General features: G+C 37.6%; 1 protein-coding gene across 1 annotated transcript in view; it reads left to right on the top strand.

Moving 5' to 3' along the window:
• pasilla (RNA-binding protein Nova-1-like protein passilla) overlaps positions 1 to 20,215 on the top strand; it is a 118,389-nt gene that overhangs the window by 7,067 nt on the left and 91,107 nt on the right. The window contains 1 exon segment of the mRNA XM_074179672.1: positions 243 to 715. Coding sequence (XP_074035773.1) covers positions 598 to 715 — 118 coding nt within the window. The 5' untranslated portion in view covers positions 243 to 597.

The raw sequence follows: 20,215 nt of genomic DNA, 5'->3' as shown, positions 1-20,215 counted from the left end.
TTTTCCCAACCTGATGAGTCTTACCACTTCCGGAATAATAATTGTGGGTCTGAATACTTTCAATATTTCTCAACCCGGTCCTGTCTAATAAAACACGTGCCTTTATGTAAGAGCCCCCTTTGTTCTGTTGGGTTTTTACGTTTCCTGCAACTCCAGACTTGCAACATGCCCACTATCCACCCTAAGCAACTTCTTCGCATTAACGGCCAAATATTTACTCTGAAGTTTTGTGATATTTCCAGAACAACAATAAGCAAATCGGCGAAGAGAAGATAAGACTCGAATTTGATATATCCGTTACGAAGGTCGCCGATAGAAGAGTGGGGAACAGGACAACACAACAGCAACGAGCAAATCGAATTATGAAACCACTTCCGAATCGACGACACAGCGCCTAGAATCGTCGATGAGAATTTTCAAAAGCTGCTGCGACAGTGTGCGATCAGTGCGCGCAGTGATAACAACGCTGAAAATCGCAACAGCCGCGCATCAGAGTGCAAACGGTGTTGTGTGCCAGTGCGAGTGAATACTCTACTCTCTCTTTTCGCTCCGCGCGCTAATGGACAGTTGAATAACGACGTCGGACGATATACCAACATGGCCGCTGATTCGGGAATGGAAACCTGTCCCTCGCCTGAGGCAGCCGACTCCAGGAAAAGACCGCTCGACGGCGAGGCGGAGAACGGGGACAACAAACGCTCTCACTTCAGCTCAGGTGAGTCACAGCCGTCGTCTTTTGCTTCTCGCAGTTTTTTGTTTTTTTTTCCTTACCGTCGCTTGTGTGTGCGTTAGGCTGGCAAGTGGTGACGTTCGACTGTCACCGGTTCAATGTCAGATCCAGCGTGATTGACTATTAACCCAGTGAAGCAACTGGCTAACGAGATCGAAGTAGGCCTAGGATGACTTTCCTCTTTCGACGCACGAAAGTGACAGCAGCGGCGGTGGGTGTACACACAGAAGCGATCAGCTGTTTGCGCTCCGATTTCGTCAACTAGGATGATTGCTTATTTCCTTCGTCCTTTGTCGAGGAAACGGCTAGTTGCCTCGAACGTTCAGCTTTAATCAGAGTCACTTATGAATGTCGTTGTCTCTTACGTAATGTCGCCTGATTTTTCGAAATGTTTATGGGTTGGAATCTACTTGACCTATTTGTTTTGTCGAATTTATCCGTACCTTCTCTGCTTCATTGATCATTTCGACGGTGACGTCAATGGGACGGCATTGCCACATCGATTTTTTTTAAGGTAGAAAGTGGTGTTTTGTCCGGATTTCCTCATCGGCTGTGTAGCGTTTTCCTTTGTTTGTGTGTCTACGCTTATGTCATTAGTTGATGACATTTTGAAGTTGGGCAGTAATTACCGAAATATTTCGATGGATGTCTGTTTGTTTCCTAACATTAATTGTTTTGTGTTTGTTCCGACTCTACCAATTACTCAAATCACTCAACAAGTTTAAAGGTTGTTAATAATGAATCATTTTTATAAAATTGCTGCAATTAAAGCTACGTAATAAGTGATACGTATAGTTGCAAAGTAATTTTCATTAAATTGATCAATTTGCTGCTAGCGAAAAATGTCTAGAATTTTCTAAACATTAAGAATCTTTTTTATTTACCCGTACTCGTTATAAATTCGTTGAGAGACAGAAATTTGGAACAAAAAAACCTTATAAAAGCTTGAATTTACCAAAATTCAATAGATATTCAGAGGACCTTCATATCATATATTGCAGATATACGACTTCTAATTTAGAAGATTCCACCTTCTTCGCTTACCAATACGTATATCCATTAAATATACTTTGAAGATATTCAAGGAATATCCATAAGACATACTTCGAGAAGATTCATGGGGTATCCATAAGATATCTTTTGCAAATATCTCGTAAACAAACAACATTTTCAGGCCTACTTAGTGCAATAACTTAAGCTCTTGATTAACACTATCTTATATTCATCTCAATAATTAGAATAATGTTGAAGTTCGGATGAGAAACTCACATGAATCAAATGAATCTTGTAGAAAAAGTATCTTCCGCAGAATATCTTTCAAAGATCTTCGTCCAAATCCGCTGAATATTACCTTTCATATCCAGAGATGTTCCTCGTTTTAAGATTCTGGTTTCCTTTAGTTGCTTTGCAGTGAGTGACTCGTCGAATGTCGTTGGGAGGTCGATGTCGAAGCTTGGTGTGCACCAAGCCGCCTTGGGGAGCCTCGTTTGTCATTGATATTCGCAGAGTCTATCAATACATTCGTGGTTCGGTTTAGTATCACTGATAAAATCTAAGGCGAGCCGAAACAACGTTGTCAGATGTTTAGTCAAGAGTGTTTTGTTTTTGTGCTTTGGTTTCATCTTCAATTATTCTTAACTGATCATCAATTGAATGCCTACAGAATATACATGTATGTTGTCTGGAAGATATGAATTTCGTGATAAGGCCTCCAAAGTAGGTAACAAAACACCAATATACCTAAGGTTCCTTACTGGGTTGATCATAGATATCAGAAGCTTTAACAATTATGTTTCTGATACTATCAAGCAATAATACCAAGGTACTGTTCTGCGACGTATATTACTCATAATTACGTCAGTAGCATTCAGATGTAGCTAAATCATTTAGTATAGTTCACACTATTATATTTATTCCTATGTCAAATGAATGTCTCCAAGTTTCTGTTCTGGAGCCTATATTACTCACGATTTAAAAGTTAACAAACCACCAATATGCCCCAGGTACCTTAATGAGGTGATAATAAACATCAGAAGTCTTAACAATTATGTTTCTGATACTATCTAGCAATACCAATATTGGTGTCCCAAGGTTCTGTTCTGCGACCTATATTACTCACGATTTACGTCAGTGGCATACTAATTTAGCTAAATCACTTAGTACTCGTATAGCTTACACTGTTATATTTACTTATATGACAAATTAATGTCTACAAGGTTCTGTTCTGGGCCTACGTCACTTACGATTTACGTTAATGGCATAATTATTGTGTAGCTAAATTAGCTTAGCTCAGAATATAAATTTTCTCATAAGACAAATTGAGTTGAACAGATTCAAATTATATGTAGAATTGACTTACGTAGCGATCTACCTTTGCAACTTAGCTCTGAGATTCGTAGAAGAGAGAATGAAAGACTCACTGTGTGAAAATGGATATCGCTAAATGTACACTCAATATAACAAGTTATTAATTATGAATTTTCTCTTGGGGGCTGGAACTCAATTGGCCATAGCTAGAGTGGTAGATCTGTTATGGTAACGGCTAATAACGATAAAAGCATTTTTAACGCAACAACAGAATTTATCAAAAAACTAAATGAGTCTGTAGTTTGCCTAAATTGCATGTGCGTGTTGATGTAATTAGATTTTAATGGAATCGCGATAAAAAGTACGAAATAATGCCCAACTGTCAGAATAGTCCCAGAAAGATTTGATAGCCAATCGCTGAAATATGTAGCTTGATTCAAGTCCCTTTATTTAAAATTTGCCTAGATTCATGACGGTTATCTGGGGTACAAAATTATCAGCGTAAGCCCGTATCAAAATAAATCTTAAATCAAATAACCCCCAAAGTAAGTAGGTAAACTGACTTTCGTTTATTTTTAACATTGAATGGATTTCCAGATTGTTCAACTTGAAGTTGAAATAGAAATAATTATACATAATGAGAAATAACTAGATAAAGAATTGTTAATAGGTTGGGAGCTTGTCGTTTTGAAATGAAAACCTTTTAGGGTGGGGGACAGAGGGTTACCACTACATATGTACAAGAATTTTTTTACATTTCATTAAATTTATTTCATATACGTTTTTATTGACGTCCTAAAGAACTTTCATTAATATTGATGGATTGCAAAGTATAAAGTATCGTCATTGTTATTAATATTCACCAAAAAATGATATCTGGAATATATTTTCCATGTGGAGATGGATCTGAATTTGACTTAGATGTTTCTGATATCAGTTTGATGATCATTTTGAAGATGGAGTTTCGAATAATTCGAGATCCTTCCTCCGAAAATGAGATCTGCTTTTAAACTAAAAAAATTTGTACCACTTTTCTATGTTGTGAAAATCATGGCAATATAAACCTATCGAAGTGGCAACGCTGTTGACGGAAATCGAAATCATGTCGCCTTTAACGAATGATGAAATTGATTCGATACGGTTTCGCTACTGGAATTCAATGCTTGGCAATTTTTGAGAACCACTCGATCGAGTGGAATGTATTACTTCCGTTGTCAGACATCGCTAAACTCGCGAAGGTTTCTAAGAAATATTGACCATTTGACGTTGACAGTTGAACGTCAGATTGCCGGAGTGAGAGATAGGATTCGAAATCCAGGCTGCGAAACTTTTTTTTATTTCAGAAAGCAGAGGAAAAATTGTAATTTTACGACTTTTTGAATTATCGAATTCAATTGTTGAGCAGTGTATTATATAAAAACCTTTTAATTTCGACCGGTATTGGAAGTCACTATTAAGCATAGTCCATAAAGTTTAAATTATGTCAAAAAATGAAGGTCGCAAAGCGGGAGAAAGGTGATTTCCACATCAGAAACTGAAAAATATTGGCAATTGATAATAGGGAGCTCAAGAAATACTCCACCCTGTTGATTAATTTCTTTAGAATATTTCTACAGTCCATTAAAGGTAGCAATGACAAAGATAAAATAGTTTTTGGAAATATGTTCATTAATCATTATCACCATATCTATATCTATAACTAGATAACGAGGTATATTTCTAGAAGTAAAATGATTCACTACTTAAGTTCTTCAATCTTTGGGAATTGTTTCATTAGTAGGTACACTAGAATCGACAGTAACTATTTGCACATATTATATAACAATGATGCTATTATTGATAATACGTGCGGTTTTTGTTCTTGGCTCATTGTGTCTGCTTGCGTGGGTTTTTGGTATGTTTTTATTTCCTCAATCGTCAAAAAACGCCGTCTTTTCATGGGTCTCTTTGAAACAGGAAAAATTCGCAGGGGACCAAATCTGGTGAATATGGTGGCTGAGGTATGATTGCGGTGTTGTTATTGGCCATGTGGGAAGAACTCCCGGTGATCTACACCACGGTAAAGAAAACAGTGAGCAAAACCTTGACATTTGATCGAACTTGGCGTGCTTTTTTTGGTCTTGGCTCTCTTGAGCTCTTCGATTGGGACGATTGGACTTTGGTTTCGATGTCATAACCATATACCCATTCGTCACCAGTTATGACTCTTTTGCAAATCTGGAACGCCGTTGACTTTATTCAACAATTCCCGAGCGATGCTCATGCGATGGTTTTTTCGGTCGAAATTCAGCAATTTTGGAATGAACTTCGCTGCCACACGCTTTATGCCATGCCCAAAATTTACGAAAAAATTGCATAGCAATTTATTTCCATTTTTTGCCTTCAACTTTACAAACATCTGTTCCCAGAATTATGTTGACCTAATAAACTCTCACGATTTTTATTTTTGTGAAAGTGAAGATTACCAAATCACACATGATCTATCTGTTATTTCCAGAAGACCTTGAATTTGATAGTGGTAGTTATGCACAGATTTTAGAGATGAATTATCTTTCAAAAAATCAAATTTATGGAAATAAGAGTCAACATTTCGCGAGTTATAGGGACACTTCACTTCTAGAATACCACTGTATCAATAAGCCCGTCTGGAGAATCAGCTTGAAAGGGATATAGTCTATGGATAATGAGTCCAGATGGTAGATATGTCAAGTTGGTCTCATTTATATACAGAGCGATCGCCTCTTGTTCATACTCAATGCCGTGTTTTGTTGTCGCTGTATTCATTTGTTTTCCAGATTTTATGACTGATATCGTATTTGGCTATGATAATATACACACATCGGAAAAGTCTAGGGATATTTTTATAACATACTAAATATCATAAAAATAAATGCATGAGGTCGTTTAATTTCGATTAAATTGGTACACTCGACCACCCTGTAGATTTCTATGGGTTGAACAAAGCCTGCAAAAACGGTAACTAATCTTTTATCAAGTTTTTTACAAACTGTAGGTTTTCGGCTAAAATGAATAATCTGAAAGTGTCGAGTTTGTACATTCTATGCAGTTCTTGCTCAGCAATTAAACTGGAAATATTGTGCTTTAACATGGAACGCCATCACTTACCATTGGCTGAGATGAATAGAGCTGTAGGGCTTCTTCAAGGTGGCATGCGACAAAATGATGTAGCTCTTCGTTTGGGGGTCTCCCAAAGTGTTATCAGTCGATTGTGGCGGCGTTTCCGTGAAACTGGCGGTCCAGCCGAACAACATCCAGGGCGAGGACGCGTTACAACTGCAGTTCAAGACCGATTTTTGGTCTTAACCGCAAGAAGACAACCGACAATCACAGCACCTGAGTTGGTTAACGTGTTGCAGCAGACGCACCAGGTAACCATTGGTCGTGATACTGTCAGAAATCGACTGCATGAAGCAGATTTCCACAACAGAAGGCCACTTAGATGTCCACCTTTGTCGGTAGAAGATTAGAGTAGTGTCAAGAACATCAAAACTGGGATGCAAATGATTGGGCCACAGTTTTGTTTACAGACGAATCCAGATTTGGATTTCATCCAGATTCTCATCGAGTAAGACTGTGGAGACGACCTGGAAGTAATGAATGTTTGAGACACGTCCAGGAAGTCCACACATACAGAGGTGGTATAGTAATGCTATGGAGCGGAATCATGATCGGCGGCAGAACCGATCTCGTTTTTTCAAATCGCTCCCTTACAGCTCGACAGTACCTCGACACCATTTAGCTACCTATCGTCCGTCCGATTGCTGGTGCTGTTGGTGAAAACTTCCACCTAATGCACGATAATGCTCGTCCACATGTCGCACGTCTAGTGACTGACTGGTTCACCAACGAAGGAGTTGATGTATTGCCATGGCCAGCACAATCACCGGACCTGAATCCCATCGAGCATGTGTGGGACATGCTTCAACGAAGAATTACTCCGCATATGGGGAACATTCACACAACGTTTCAATTGAGAGAGCTTTTAATCGCTGAATGGGCAAATGTACCTCAACAAGACATTGACAATCTCATTTTGTCGATGCACGATAGATGTAGGGCCGTAATAAACCAGCGTGGAGGCCATACTTTGTACTGATTCCAATTTTTTATGTATTATGATTTTTTTTCGGGGTGCCAAAGAAGAGCCATATTTTTTTCTTAGTTTTGTTTATATGCGCACTCAGTATTTTTGACCATTTAATAAATTTTGTTGTAAGTTACATTCGTTTAATAATCACCCGTCAACTTTTTAAAAATATCCCTAGACTTTTCCGATGTGTGTATTTCTTAATTTGCAAGTGGTCACTTATGGTGCAATTGCCTGTTGGCCGAAGGCTTTACAGAAAACGGCCCAAGCGAAGCTCTCTGGCTTACAGAGACAGTCTTGTCTGGCAATCTGTGGTGCCATCAGTCAGCGGCCATGGAGATCCTTCTAGATATCTAGATCTACCTCCTCTCCACATTTTTTCTGGAGAGAGAGGCTGGATGGACATATATAGGATGGCATATAGACTTGTGCACATTGCCAACTGCACAAATCAATCAAATACAGAGTGCAACAGACTGTTGGTTGACACTGGAAGACACAGCATTCTGGAAATGACCTCTGACTTTATGCTTCCAACTGTCAACTACGAACTGCCTTATAGAGTACTGTTCCCGAGTAGAGAGGACTGGATCCTCCGGGAGAATGGATGGCAAGAAGATTTATGGACTTCTGGTAGAAACTTCCAGGATAGGCTCACCGTTTATTCACCATTCGAAGCTTGATACCAAATAATGGTTGGACTACAGTAGGGATGAACTGCCTAACAGGCCTTCTTACAGGTCACTGTCATTTGAATCATCATATGCAGAGACTCGGACTGTCGGAAGACAGAGTGTGTCGCCTCTGTTTGGAAAATGATGAAACATATTTTGAATCAAGTTTTTAGAGTTCGACAAAGCCGTACTCTTACCATCTGACCTGAAAGACCACTCACCATAAACACTAATCGGCTTCGTTAAGAAGCTGGGTTTATTTAATCGAATGTGTGAGGTGTGAGCCACATCAAACTCTTGCAGGTTGCGATGGAGGGTCGAATAGACCCACTCACTTTGGATCTAACGTAACCTTACCTAGTTTGCCAATTCGGCCGAAATTGGAAGCGGTTAACCGTATTTTTCGTACTTCAAACCATTGTGGACATAATCTCTGAGTTCGTGTCACTTTTTCTAGCTGTTTCATCTGATTTCCGACAAAGATAGGTTTCACAAAAATTGTTTACACTTTGCATAGAAAATTTCAGAAATCTTTTCTTCTTTATTTAATGAAATATTGTCCTCACATATTTTACATATGAATTTTATTGAAGAATATGATTGGCCTCCTTCTGAGTTATCATATAATTGATGAATCCAACGCTCACATTGATCGCATTTTACCCAAGAAGTTTTTTCCTCGTGGCCGCAGTATGCACACCGGAAATAATACACTCTGTACATTATTTTCTAGCATCTCTAGCATCTAGCATAAAAGTGTTTCGCCGAACACGCAAATCACTTCTAACTTGCTTGCTGCTCTTCAACAAAGTGAACATGCTAAACAGCCGAAACTGTTAACATACTTGAGACGAGTTTACCAACATAAAAAAATGCTAATCGTATGTCCTTTGCCCGCGAAATTTGAACATTTACCCACGTATATCGAGCTATTCTTTCAAATCAACGTGTAGCACCAGAATGCGAATTTCTTTACGTCGATGCCAGAATTTCCGGCGATTGGCCCTTCTAATCCGGCCTACGTCGATTCCTTATTGAATTTCAAAGCGATAGTGGAATCTCTGATTTGTTCGGAATTGCCGGAGTTTCAGATCAACAGGTTGAACGGAATGAGTTTTCAGCCTCAGGCTTATTTGTAACTTTGAGTTCAGCTTTGAGTGGGGTCGTATTCGACGAATTCTCTTTACTTTGTCAGTGGATCTTTGAAACAAGTCAAAACTTACCAACCGCAATAATATTCGAAAATGATGGCGCTATAACTTAGCTCTTGTTACGTTCAATTTAAATGTTCAAGTAAGCAATGATACAGTTCAATCATGTTGGTTGATTTTAAGTATAGTTATCCTTTTGCCAATCCCATCTGTAGAGTGTAGACCCACAGCACTTATGCCACATGTAACCCATTGTACATCCTCCCGAGGAGTTATCCTCCTAGGTCATCGTCCTAGGACAGGTCACTAGGATACATCTCCTTTATACTGGCAGGTGTAGGCCAAAACTCGCCAACACACACTCTCTTTGGCAACCTTGAGGTGTCTCACGGTGGCCTCCGCGATGGTTTTGGAAGGTGCAGCGACATTACTGTCGTTGCGCAGCTTCTTCAACCTTCTTGGGATTCCCTCCGTGGAGGTGCACAAGTGAGGGAGCTTTCCTGCAGGGGTAGCCGGTTCCTTGCCTTCATTCAAGGCGGAGCTCTTGGCGTCCGCCGCAGGAAGTGCCCTTGCTGTTGAAGGTGAAGTGGAGGAAAAGGAGGGTGCACATATAGTTGATGCCACTCCTGACTTCTTCGCTATCTCATTCCTTTTGGCCTCGGCGCCGCAAATGCGCTTACGCCTTGGCCTTAGCCACTGACCAGGAGCCCGGCGACCCCGTTCGTAAGGCCACATTGGCTTTCCGGAGAGGGGCTTCAGTCCACTGGCCGTTCCCCTTTCCGCCACCTGAGGACGTGCCCGATAGGTAACCCAACCCACGGGTGCCAATCCCAATCTTCAGGAGGAATTGAAGCATTATTTTTCTATTGTTGTTTTGCTGCGTCCTCTGTCGGAGTTGTATAGTGTTTTCAGAGATATACCGAATCGATAATTTTTATTCTGAATGATAATACTAACAGGTAGTAACTCAACAGAGATTGAAGTTTACTAATGTGAATACCTATACGATTTTGTATGTAGGTAAATGCTCGGCGTAGTACGTTGAAAGGCAAGACCTCGTTGATCCTTAGCTAGGACAAGTTTCGAATATTGAGGGCTACTGTTCTAGGACGGAAGTTGGTTAACGGAAAAACAGAGTTCAAGAGATTTAACAGCAATATAATGCGACTTTGTAAATGATCTAACAATAATTCACTTTTATCCAGGTCGAGTACCTACTTGGTGGTTTTATTATGCATTGTTGAATCATTGTTTGATGGTATGAGATACAAATAAATGAATTTCATCTTGTTACTCTGTAGTTGAAAAATTATGACCTTCATGACATGTTTTTTTTCCAAGTGGTCCCAAAAGTATTGTGGTTTTGACATTCATGGCATTAAAATAAAAAATAAATAAATAAAATAAAATATTTATTAATCCTTTCAACTATTGTTAACAATAGATAGGATAAGTCAAAAACAGTGTCATTAAGTTTTAATTGACAAACAGGACGAAACAAGCACAATGATGACTAACATAGACTATGTAAAATACACTTCGATATCATCTCAAAATTGAAAAGTATAATTCAAATTCCTCAACAGTATAGAAACATTCTCTGATAAGGAGTCCCTAAGTCTATACTTAAAAACCGCCGGGGATCCCGCGTATTTTATTTCGTTCGGAAGACAGTTAAAAAAACGGCAGCCTGCATTGATGGGAGATTTTTTGTAATAGGAGTGTTTGGGCTTGTTCAATTTGATATCATTTTTATTTCTGGTGTTGTAAGAATGTGAATCACTATTGATGGGAAATGAATATTTGTTATTGAAAATATATGTTAATAGTTTCATTAAATAAATTGATGTAACCGTGAGGATCCGTTTAGTTTTGAAAACCTGTCTGCATGATTGGCGACTACTAATGTTGAAGATAAGCCTTACGATCCTTTTCTGAGCAACAAAAATTCTTGTTATGTCTGATGCCTGACCCCATACTATAATATTGTAGGAAATTGTGGAATACACAAGGTAAACCTGTAATAATGAATCTGTGTTCAAAATATTTCTTAGTGTTGCCAAAATATAAAAGCTTTTGTTGATTTTTTTACATACTAATTGTATTTGATCCTCCCATGTTAGGTTATAATCTATGATCGTTCCTAAGAATTTAGATGAAGTGGAGGTTTCAACAATATTATTACTGACTTCGAAGGTGAAATTAGAAGGTATTCCATGTTTACTGTCTTACTTTGATTCATTATTAGTGTGTTCTGCATACAGTAATCCGCAAAATCTTTCAAAACTGAGTCAGTTTTTTGCTGTAGTCTTTGGCGATCAGTGTCAGACACCACAATAGATGTGTCATCAGCATACATGAAAACTCTACCGTCCTTTATGTTATGAGGCAAGTCATTGACATAGGTAAGGAAGATCAAGGGACCCATGACACTTCCCTGCGGTGTTCCAAGATCTAAATCGTATTCCTTCGATTTGGTTTCACCGATTCTCACGATGATCTTCCGATCTTCAAGAAAGGACGTTATCCAGTCGTTCACTGGGCCACGTAGACCTAGGTTGTTGATTTTTTCGGAGACGAAATTACGATTAACCGTGTCGAATACCCGCGTTAGGTCAAACGATATGACAACTACATACTCATTTTTGTCCATCAGATCATTAATGTGTTGGACAAGTTCTGTTATGGCTGTTTCGGTAGATATGCTAGGGCGGAAACCATGCTGGCAATCAGTAAGTATTTTGTGCTTTGTGAAGAAATCTGTAATTCTTTTGCAAATGATTTTTTCAATGATTTTGGAAAATATGCTCAGGAGAGCAATGGGGCGGTAGTTCTCTATGTTGCTCGTATCACCTTTTTTGAGTATGGGAATGATGGCAGCCGATTTCAGAACACTAGGAAAAGTGCCTGAATTCACTGATAGGTTTATAATATCAGCAAGGTATTGTGATATAATACAAGCACACTTTTTTATTATATCAACCGGGATTTCATCTAATCCAGTGGATTTTTTATTAGGTAAGTTAGCGATAACTTCTTCAACTTCCTCTTTAGTGGCCGATATGAATACAAGAGAATTACTTATGCTATTGGAGGTTGTGCACGACTTCGATATAGTATTTCCGAAATGTTCAGTCTTTTTTTTTCAATAACAGTGGATATGTAGTTGCCAAATAGATCTGCGATAATCTTTGGATCCGTGGTTAAATGACCTTCATAAGAGATTTCTAATTGTTTCTGTTTTTTGGATTTTCCTGTAAAATTATTTGTGATAGTCCAGATTGCTTTGGATTTATTGCTGGATTTTTTTATTTTGTTGTCGTAGAATTCGCGTTTTTCTTTTTAATATTTTTATCCACTTCTTTTTTCATTTTTATATAGTGAGTTTCAATTTCAATATCATCAGTTCTTTTCCTTAACCAGTCTAAGTGTTTTAGATTTTCTAAGTCCTTTTTCAATTTGTCTGATAAGACATTCTCCGCGATATAGTCTTTAAGACCTTGAAACTGATATTCGCAAAATTAATACTGTAAGATTATGTTTCAAAACCTCGGTTAAAAGCTGATGTTATTCCGCTCCAAATAATTTTTTTTCTTTTTGTAATATTTTTGCTTTTGTGGCTGAAAATCCGACCTATTTATTTGTGTTCTGCTGCGTGATTTATGGCCGCCACTTCGTTTGGCAACATCAAAAACTGCATACATTCCGTCTGAACTATCAATGCAAGATAACATAAACGATGTGAGAACTAATTATTTTGCTTGCCAGCAAGATTTTCGCGTGGGACTGTGAAAATAATGTGTTATACAACTAGTATACAACGTGCGAAGTGAATGAAAATGAAATTCTGAACATATGTTTGTTATGTGGAGGATACATAATTTTCTCTCATAGTTTTGTGATAATAAATAATAATTGGCTGTGTCGGGACTTTGGGAAAAGGGCCTGACCGGCAGAGCTTTTTTTGTAAGAAATTAGGTGCTGTTCAATCAGTCCGTCGAAAAAACTTCGTTTGCGTCGGGGCAGTCAAAAGTTTTTCAGCTGCTTTCATGAAAATTATTGCCAAATATGGCCCTGATAATATTTTTCTTAGTTTTGAAAACTATGGATAACTCTCTATATCGGATAAACCATGATATTTTAGTAGTTACTTGGATTTACCATGGCATTGTAAAGACTAAGCAGACCAGACTTATTCAAGATTGCTTTCATCTGGTTTATGGCCTTATTCAGATTTTCACAAGCCTGCTCTGTATAGGAATATGATTAAGCATATATGTATCTGTCGTCTACTACATTACGTCTTGAGTGATATTTGGGAGAAATTGATTCGGATATGTTGAAAATCAATTTATTTCTATCGCAATAGGAATTGAATTCGTTAACAATACGATAGGTTGCCTTTTATGTTTCGGGATTTGGCAACCCTAGTATTGCAATCTGGCAACTGACAGCTCTATCGTCAAGTTGGACATTTTTGAGCTTATACGTACTCAGAACCTTTTGGCATACGCGCGCTATTTGTGTTGTTTACAGTAACTTAAAAGATTCATCTCGGCGCAAAAATGGAATTAAATCGTGAACATTTTCGTGCGATTATTTTTGACAACTTTCGACGTGGATTAACTCAGCAACAGTGCATGGATGAGCTAAATTCAATTTTGGCGATGAAGGTCGTCCAATATCAGTTGTTGTTCCAGAAACCATTGATGCTGTGCGCGAACTGATATTGCAAGATCGTCATGTGACCTATCGTGAGATTGAGACAACCTTAGGCATAAGTGAGGACAGCATACATTCAATATTGCATAAACCTTTGACTGTCAAAAAAATTTGTTCGCGTTGGATCCCACATAATTTGTCAATCGCTCAAAAAAAGACTCGTGTCGATTGGTCGAAGGAAATGCTCAAAAAATACAATCGCGGTGCTTCGAAACACGTCTGTGACATCGTGTCAGGTGATGAATCGTGGATTTACACGTATGAGCCCGAAAGTAAACAGCAGTCGACTGTTTTTTCGGAAAAACTGGACATGTCGCAACCGTCCACTAGAACAACGCAGACCAGTCAATTATGAGTAGTACACAACCATTAGTTTGCCAGTTGTCTGGCAAACTAACCGCCGAAGACGGATCACTCTTCACCACGACTATGCGAGCTCTCACACGTCGGCTAAAACAACTGCATTTTTGAGCACCAAAACATCGATTTGATGAGTCATCCGCCGTATAGTCCTGACTTGGCACCGAATGACTTAATATTATTCCCGCACGTAAAAAGCAAACTGAGAAGTCAACGTTTTTCGACACCTGAAGAAGCGGGCATTCAGAATGCATGTTTTGGAGATACCTCAATCAGAGTGGCAAAAGTGCTTCGACAATTGGTTCAAACGCATGTAAAAGTGTATAGATCTTCATGGGGAATATTGTGAAAAACAATAAAGTGATTTTAGATTATAAATATTTGTTTTGTTCTCTAATACCAAAATATAAAAGGCAGCCAACGTAGTTCTAAACTTTACGGACAGTTCATCCATGTCTTTACCAGTTATGATTTATTTTCTATACGAATCGTGCATGTTATATCTCACTAAGATCAATAACGTTCCAAGAACCGACCCCTGAGGCACTCCAAAGTTCACTTTTCGAGGTTCTGAAACTGAACCATTACCATCATTGTTCTCCCCATTATATAGGAGTTTATCCAACTTATTAGTTATTAACAACGATAATGAGTTATTGTTGCTGTACATTTATGAAGATCATTTCAATGTATGTAAAAGTGTTGATGATTCTGTAAAACTGGTTACGGCGAATATAGATGCTGGTGGGCTTTTGTTAGGAAAAAACAATTGAAAATGTCTTGATGAATAGAAGAATTTTATTGGCATTTGAACGGAAATTGCGAAACAGGCAAGTAGGTTACTGATTTTCTGGGAACATTTTAAATGAAATTAAACCTAACATATAATCTAATAAAATAAGCTATATGATGATGTAACATACCGAGAGTACGACAGTAAATCATCAACATCCCTGAAAAACGAGATATATTTCACTTAATCAAAAGAAACATACACAGCGGCCACTGTCAATAAAACCATAAATTGTAACGTGAGATGCTCTAATGTATTAATGTAATCATCTGACCATTCGAGGCCGCTGCTGTCTATAGACGCATCTTTGGGATGCGCTAATGTATTAACTTTGTATATAGAAGTCTATATATCTTTGTATATAAAGGGTTTTCCAATAGGTACTTGACAACTTTGAATTTAATTTATGAACGCACTATTTCACTGATCATCTGACAGTCACTTTTCTTGCTTCAGTAAACTCAACATTTTCATCATGGTAAATTACACGAACGAACAACGTATGCAAATTATAAAAATGCACTACTGAAATTCGAAGTAAGTGACCGCAACTTTAAGAGCGTTGACTCCAATTTTCGGTCGTTATGCTCGCCCTAGTAGACAAGCAATAACAAGTTTAGTGCAAAAATTTGCGTTATTGGTCTAGTGAAAATCCACATGTGCTTCATGAATCACCACTGCATCCACAAAAAATAACTGTTTGGTGCGGTTTGCATGCCGGCGGCGTCATTGGGCCATATTTTTTCGTCGACAATAACGATCGTCACGTTACTGTGAATGACGATCGTTATCGCGCCATGATTACCGATTATTTTTGGCACGACTTGGACTTGGACGACATGTGGTTTCAACAGGACGGTGCCACAAGCCACACAGCATACATTACAATCGATTTATTGTAGAGTAAGTTTGGTGAGAATGCTATCTCCAGAAATGGACCAGTCAATTGGCCACTTCATTCGTGCGATTTAACACCAGTAGACTTTTTTCTTTGGGGCTACGTTAAATCATTGGTCTATGACAACAAGCCGACGACGACGGCCGAAATGTATGACCGAGTCATGGAAAATTGGGTCCAACCAATCGACCGCTGCCGACGTGCCCGCGGTGGTCATATGAACGAAGTCGAGTTTCATTCATAAATGTTTTAATTGTATTTCAAGTCGATCATGAAGTTTTGGAAATATCTCAAATGGTTTGCGTTTTATTTAAAAAAAAAGTTGTCAAGTCCTTATTGGAAAACCCCATAGAAGTCTATATGCAAAGGTATTAATGTAATCATCTGACCATTCGAGGCCGCTGCTGTCTATAGACGCATCTTTTGAACTTCCTAAATAATGTGACCCATAATTTTCGATCGTTTTTCGGTACGACTTGTCTGTTTGTGGGCCGAATAACCGTAACCGGGTATCATATTCGGCTTTAAAACTTGCGTCTCGGAGAAGTAATTCATGACATTCGTCGTTCGGAACTGTTTTATTTTCTGTATGCGTTCGTAACCCAGTTTCGACGTTCCATGTGTGTTTTCGCGGCGGCCTTGAATAGGTTGTAATGACTCGTTACGACACTGACGCCAGCGGCTCGAATGAAAAAGACAGAAAAAAAAGTATGTGTTATGTTTGATATTAGCTCGCGCAGTTCCAGCGAGTTTGTGATGTTTATCTCGCTTGTCCATCGACGAAAAGCGTGATTGACTGCTGACGATTTGAAATGCGATTCTTGTTTCCCGAATGGTTTCGTTTAGTATGAGGGATTTTTTGTGGGCGCCGTTTTTTTTGAGGGATACTGATAATTCAAAACTGTTTTGCTGGATTTTCTTCCCGACTAAATTGAAAAAGACATATTTCGTAGGAAATATTAGTTTTCAGGAAAAACGTTTGCTGGCTTTCTCATCTTCCATCTTTATACCAAAAAAATGTAGGAAACTTTCGAAGGAAGGAGGAAAATGAGTAAAAGACTTGAATTCTCTTGTTGATCATACTTGTCGGAAGTAAGAGAAATTGAAGCCAGGGAGTGGAAAAACAAATCATAATCTGAAAATAAACTGTCGGAGTTTTGTGATGTTTATTTTTGAAAAAAATTACAAAAACTCATTTTTAATCATTTTAACGAATATGTACTTCTTTAATTAGTATCAGTATCATTTTTAATCAATCCTCTAACTGGTTGAAAGTTCGTTGTCACAACTGTCAATAATGGCGTATTGTGGTAATGTGCCGATGTGATGTGATTCCGAATGTGTTCATGCGAGGCGACTGTGGTCTCTAACAGAGATGTGGAAGCATCTAAAGGCTAACATCTGTGTATGAAGATTTGATGAAGTAGTAGAACAATAAGTTAAAAAGATATGTCAGTAAAGATGGCTTTCAAGTATTTTTAACTTCTAATTTGTTTCTCATGGACAGCAATAGATTAGCTTCATGTACCAAATGTAGATCTGAGATACATTACACTCTACCTGAAAGTTTTTGTTTTTTATCATTAAAGGACAGTTTTGAATGCTGACTTCATATGAGACTTGAATATTGTAGCTATTTATTACAATGTGAGTATGTTCCGAAACGTATTTCACCTTCATTTTCAAGTGAATATGTACTACGAGCATATTAATCATCTGAAGGATAACTAGTTTACTATGTAAACAGTATGTTTATAGCTCGTAGGATATTTTCTGCAGCCTGTACCTACTTATGACATGACTAATTTAATTAGTACTGTTTACCATCAGAGATGCTTATTATATACAAGGACAAAACCTTGGTTTGACCGACCACAAATACCTCGTAAAATATAAAGATATTAACCGTTCTCGACTTGTCCCCGTTATTACCATTCTTACGATGTGGAAGTGATTGAGATTTTCATCTAAAAACGGAAAAACCCATTGAGTGAAAAATACAACTGAATTCACTGCTATAAAATTACGATATAAAATTTTCTTGCTATCAGATGTGAAATGCCTAGTTGCTAGTTGTGAGAACAACTATTTGTATGGAATAGAAGAATTCAAACTGAATTCTCGGAATATTTTTCAAACTGTCAAACAATATTATTACGTCATCAATTGCCCTCAAAATATAAGAATATGCCGACGACTAACGTTTGTAGCTTCGATATACTGAATGAAAGTTATGCAAAGAGCTCTCGCTGATTGAACACAAACTTCAACTGTTTTGTCTTTCTTTTGCATTTGTAAAAGAAAATGTGTTTTACCTATCCATGATGACGCATGTGTAATGTTTCTTGACTCCAAGAGGATAGTTATGTTTTTGGATGGATCACAGTAACTTCAGTTTCATACAGAGGATTTACAATATATGCTTTCTGCAGCAGGTAGGAACTCGTCAGATGAAAATATGATTGATGAACTGTGATTCAGATAGCAACCGTTAATGTCTAACGGTTTACTTCGTAAAGGTAGATGCTTTAAATTTGTCAAGAAAAATTAGGTTGATGCTGGGTCTCCAACATGTTTGTTGTCCATTTTGGTATAATTTGAATGGCCCGCCTTTGTTGAGTCTCTGTTTAGAGTAGATTCACTTAACATTTGGTTCTATTGCGAATAGCCATACTTTCATTATTGGCTAGGGTCTGTAAATTTCTTGTTATAATGTTGTTATTCTCTAGGCTATTGCCAAATTTCTCATCTCCAGATGTTATCCATGACTTTATAATCATTAATTATTCGACGACTCTATAAGTTATTTGGCGCCCAAAGTCGAACAAAAACACTGCATCTTATATAACATACCCGTAGATTATAACTAATTTAATATGTGAATTTTACTTTACTTATATCTGCTTCTGAGTCTGGTATTTAGTCAATCTCTAGAAATATTGCAGTTTTTATTTTTTTTGACAATTTGTACTGTTATATTTCTTTTTTTTTTACTTTCAACCGATCAAGTTGTCAGTCACTTTGAAGGTGAATTTACTGCACGTACATTTTCACATTCCATACATTTTTTATGAGATAACGTGCCTTGCATCTGAGAGTAGTTGAATTTCAGTTTAGTAAATTATAATTTAAATAATGTCTCGCTTCTTGGTGTATGTTGTAACTTCGAAAGTAACAAGATTCCTGTTTCAGTGTAAATTAAATATACTGGTTTAGAATGATTATACGTATTTTCAAGGTACCTTACGATGGAATCCTGAATTTTGATTTATCTCAATATACAATAAAAATAAACGTTGCACATGTTTTAGCATTGATTTCAGAGAAACTAGATTCATTGGAATTTTGCTCCAGATTTTCTAAAATTCAGTGCAATCATACGAAGCTATTGTTATATTTTTCATAACATCCATTATATTCATGATAAAATATCTCTGAACCATTCGGTTCAAGGTTAGGAAACTTTATGCAAATTTCATTAGAATTTCTTTTTTATTTCTATTGACCAGAATGAATAGTATCATCACCTTGTACGAAAATATCATCAGGCGGATGGCTTTTTTCTGGATGGAATCCAGCAACTTCAGGGTATGTTTGGGGGCATAGCACCATACATGAGAACAATACTCCAAAGTGGTATACAGTATCATCCCCAAAGTATGCACCACATGGGAAACTTATTTATTAAGGGTTTTTCGACAAAGTTATTCCTGATGAAAGTTTGTGAATCCCCTAAAACTAAACATGCACCAACAAAATACAGTAAAACACAAGTAAAATACGAGGAGCCTTCAAATATTTGGTTTTGAGAGAAGAGTGAATCACTCGACTGCGTCAACCATACCACCCTAATAACTAATAATGATTTGCTCTAGAATGGATAAAATCTTATCTGCACGCACGTCGCCAGTACGTTAGTCTCTCAGGAGTAACTGAAAAAACGGTGACCACTTGTAATTCGGATTATCTTGACATCAGTGTAGGTGTTCCTCAGGGGTCAGTAATGGGCCCAATATTGTTCCTAATATATGTAAATGATATCGTTAAAGTGAACCCATCCATACATCTCACATTGTATGCGGACGATTCGTCCATACTTATTTCCAAACAATCTAATTATTTTCTAGAAAAAATATGTAATGAAGTTCTTTGTAATCTCTATGACTGGTTCTGCATGAATTCATTGCATCTAAATGCAATTTATTAATAACATTTACCTACCAGGTAAATGTTTATAATAAATTTTTGGAAAGTTTTTGACCTTTACATTGATGAGTGTCTTGACTGGAGGAGACACTGTGAATCAGTAATTTCTAAACTCAACTCTGTAAGCTATCTATTCAGAGACATGAGATCAGTTTCAACGGAGAAACAACTGATAATGTCATATTATGCACAGGTCGATCCCGACTAAGATACGGAATATGTTTTTGGGGATCATCGACTTGTATTAAAGATGTGTTCATATCGCA

Source organism: Leptinotarsa decemlineata, unplaced genomic scaffold (genome assembly GCF_025532065.1).
Source record: "Leptinotarsa decemlineata unplaced genomic scaffold, Ldec_3_MD MMD2_tig00026282_RagTag_RagTag, whole genome shotgun sequence".
NCBI lineage: Eukaryota > Metazoa > Arthropoda > Insecta > Coleoptera > Chrysomelidae > Leptinotarsa > Leptinotarsa decemlineata.
This window is presented reverse-complemented; position numbering and strand designations above follow the sequence as displayed.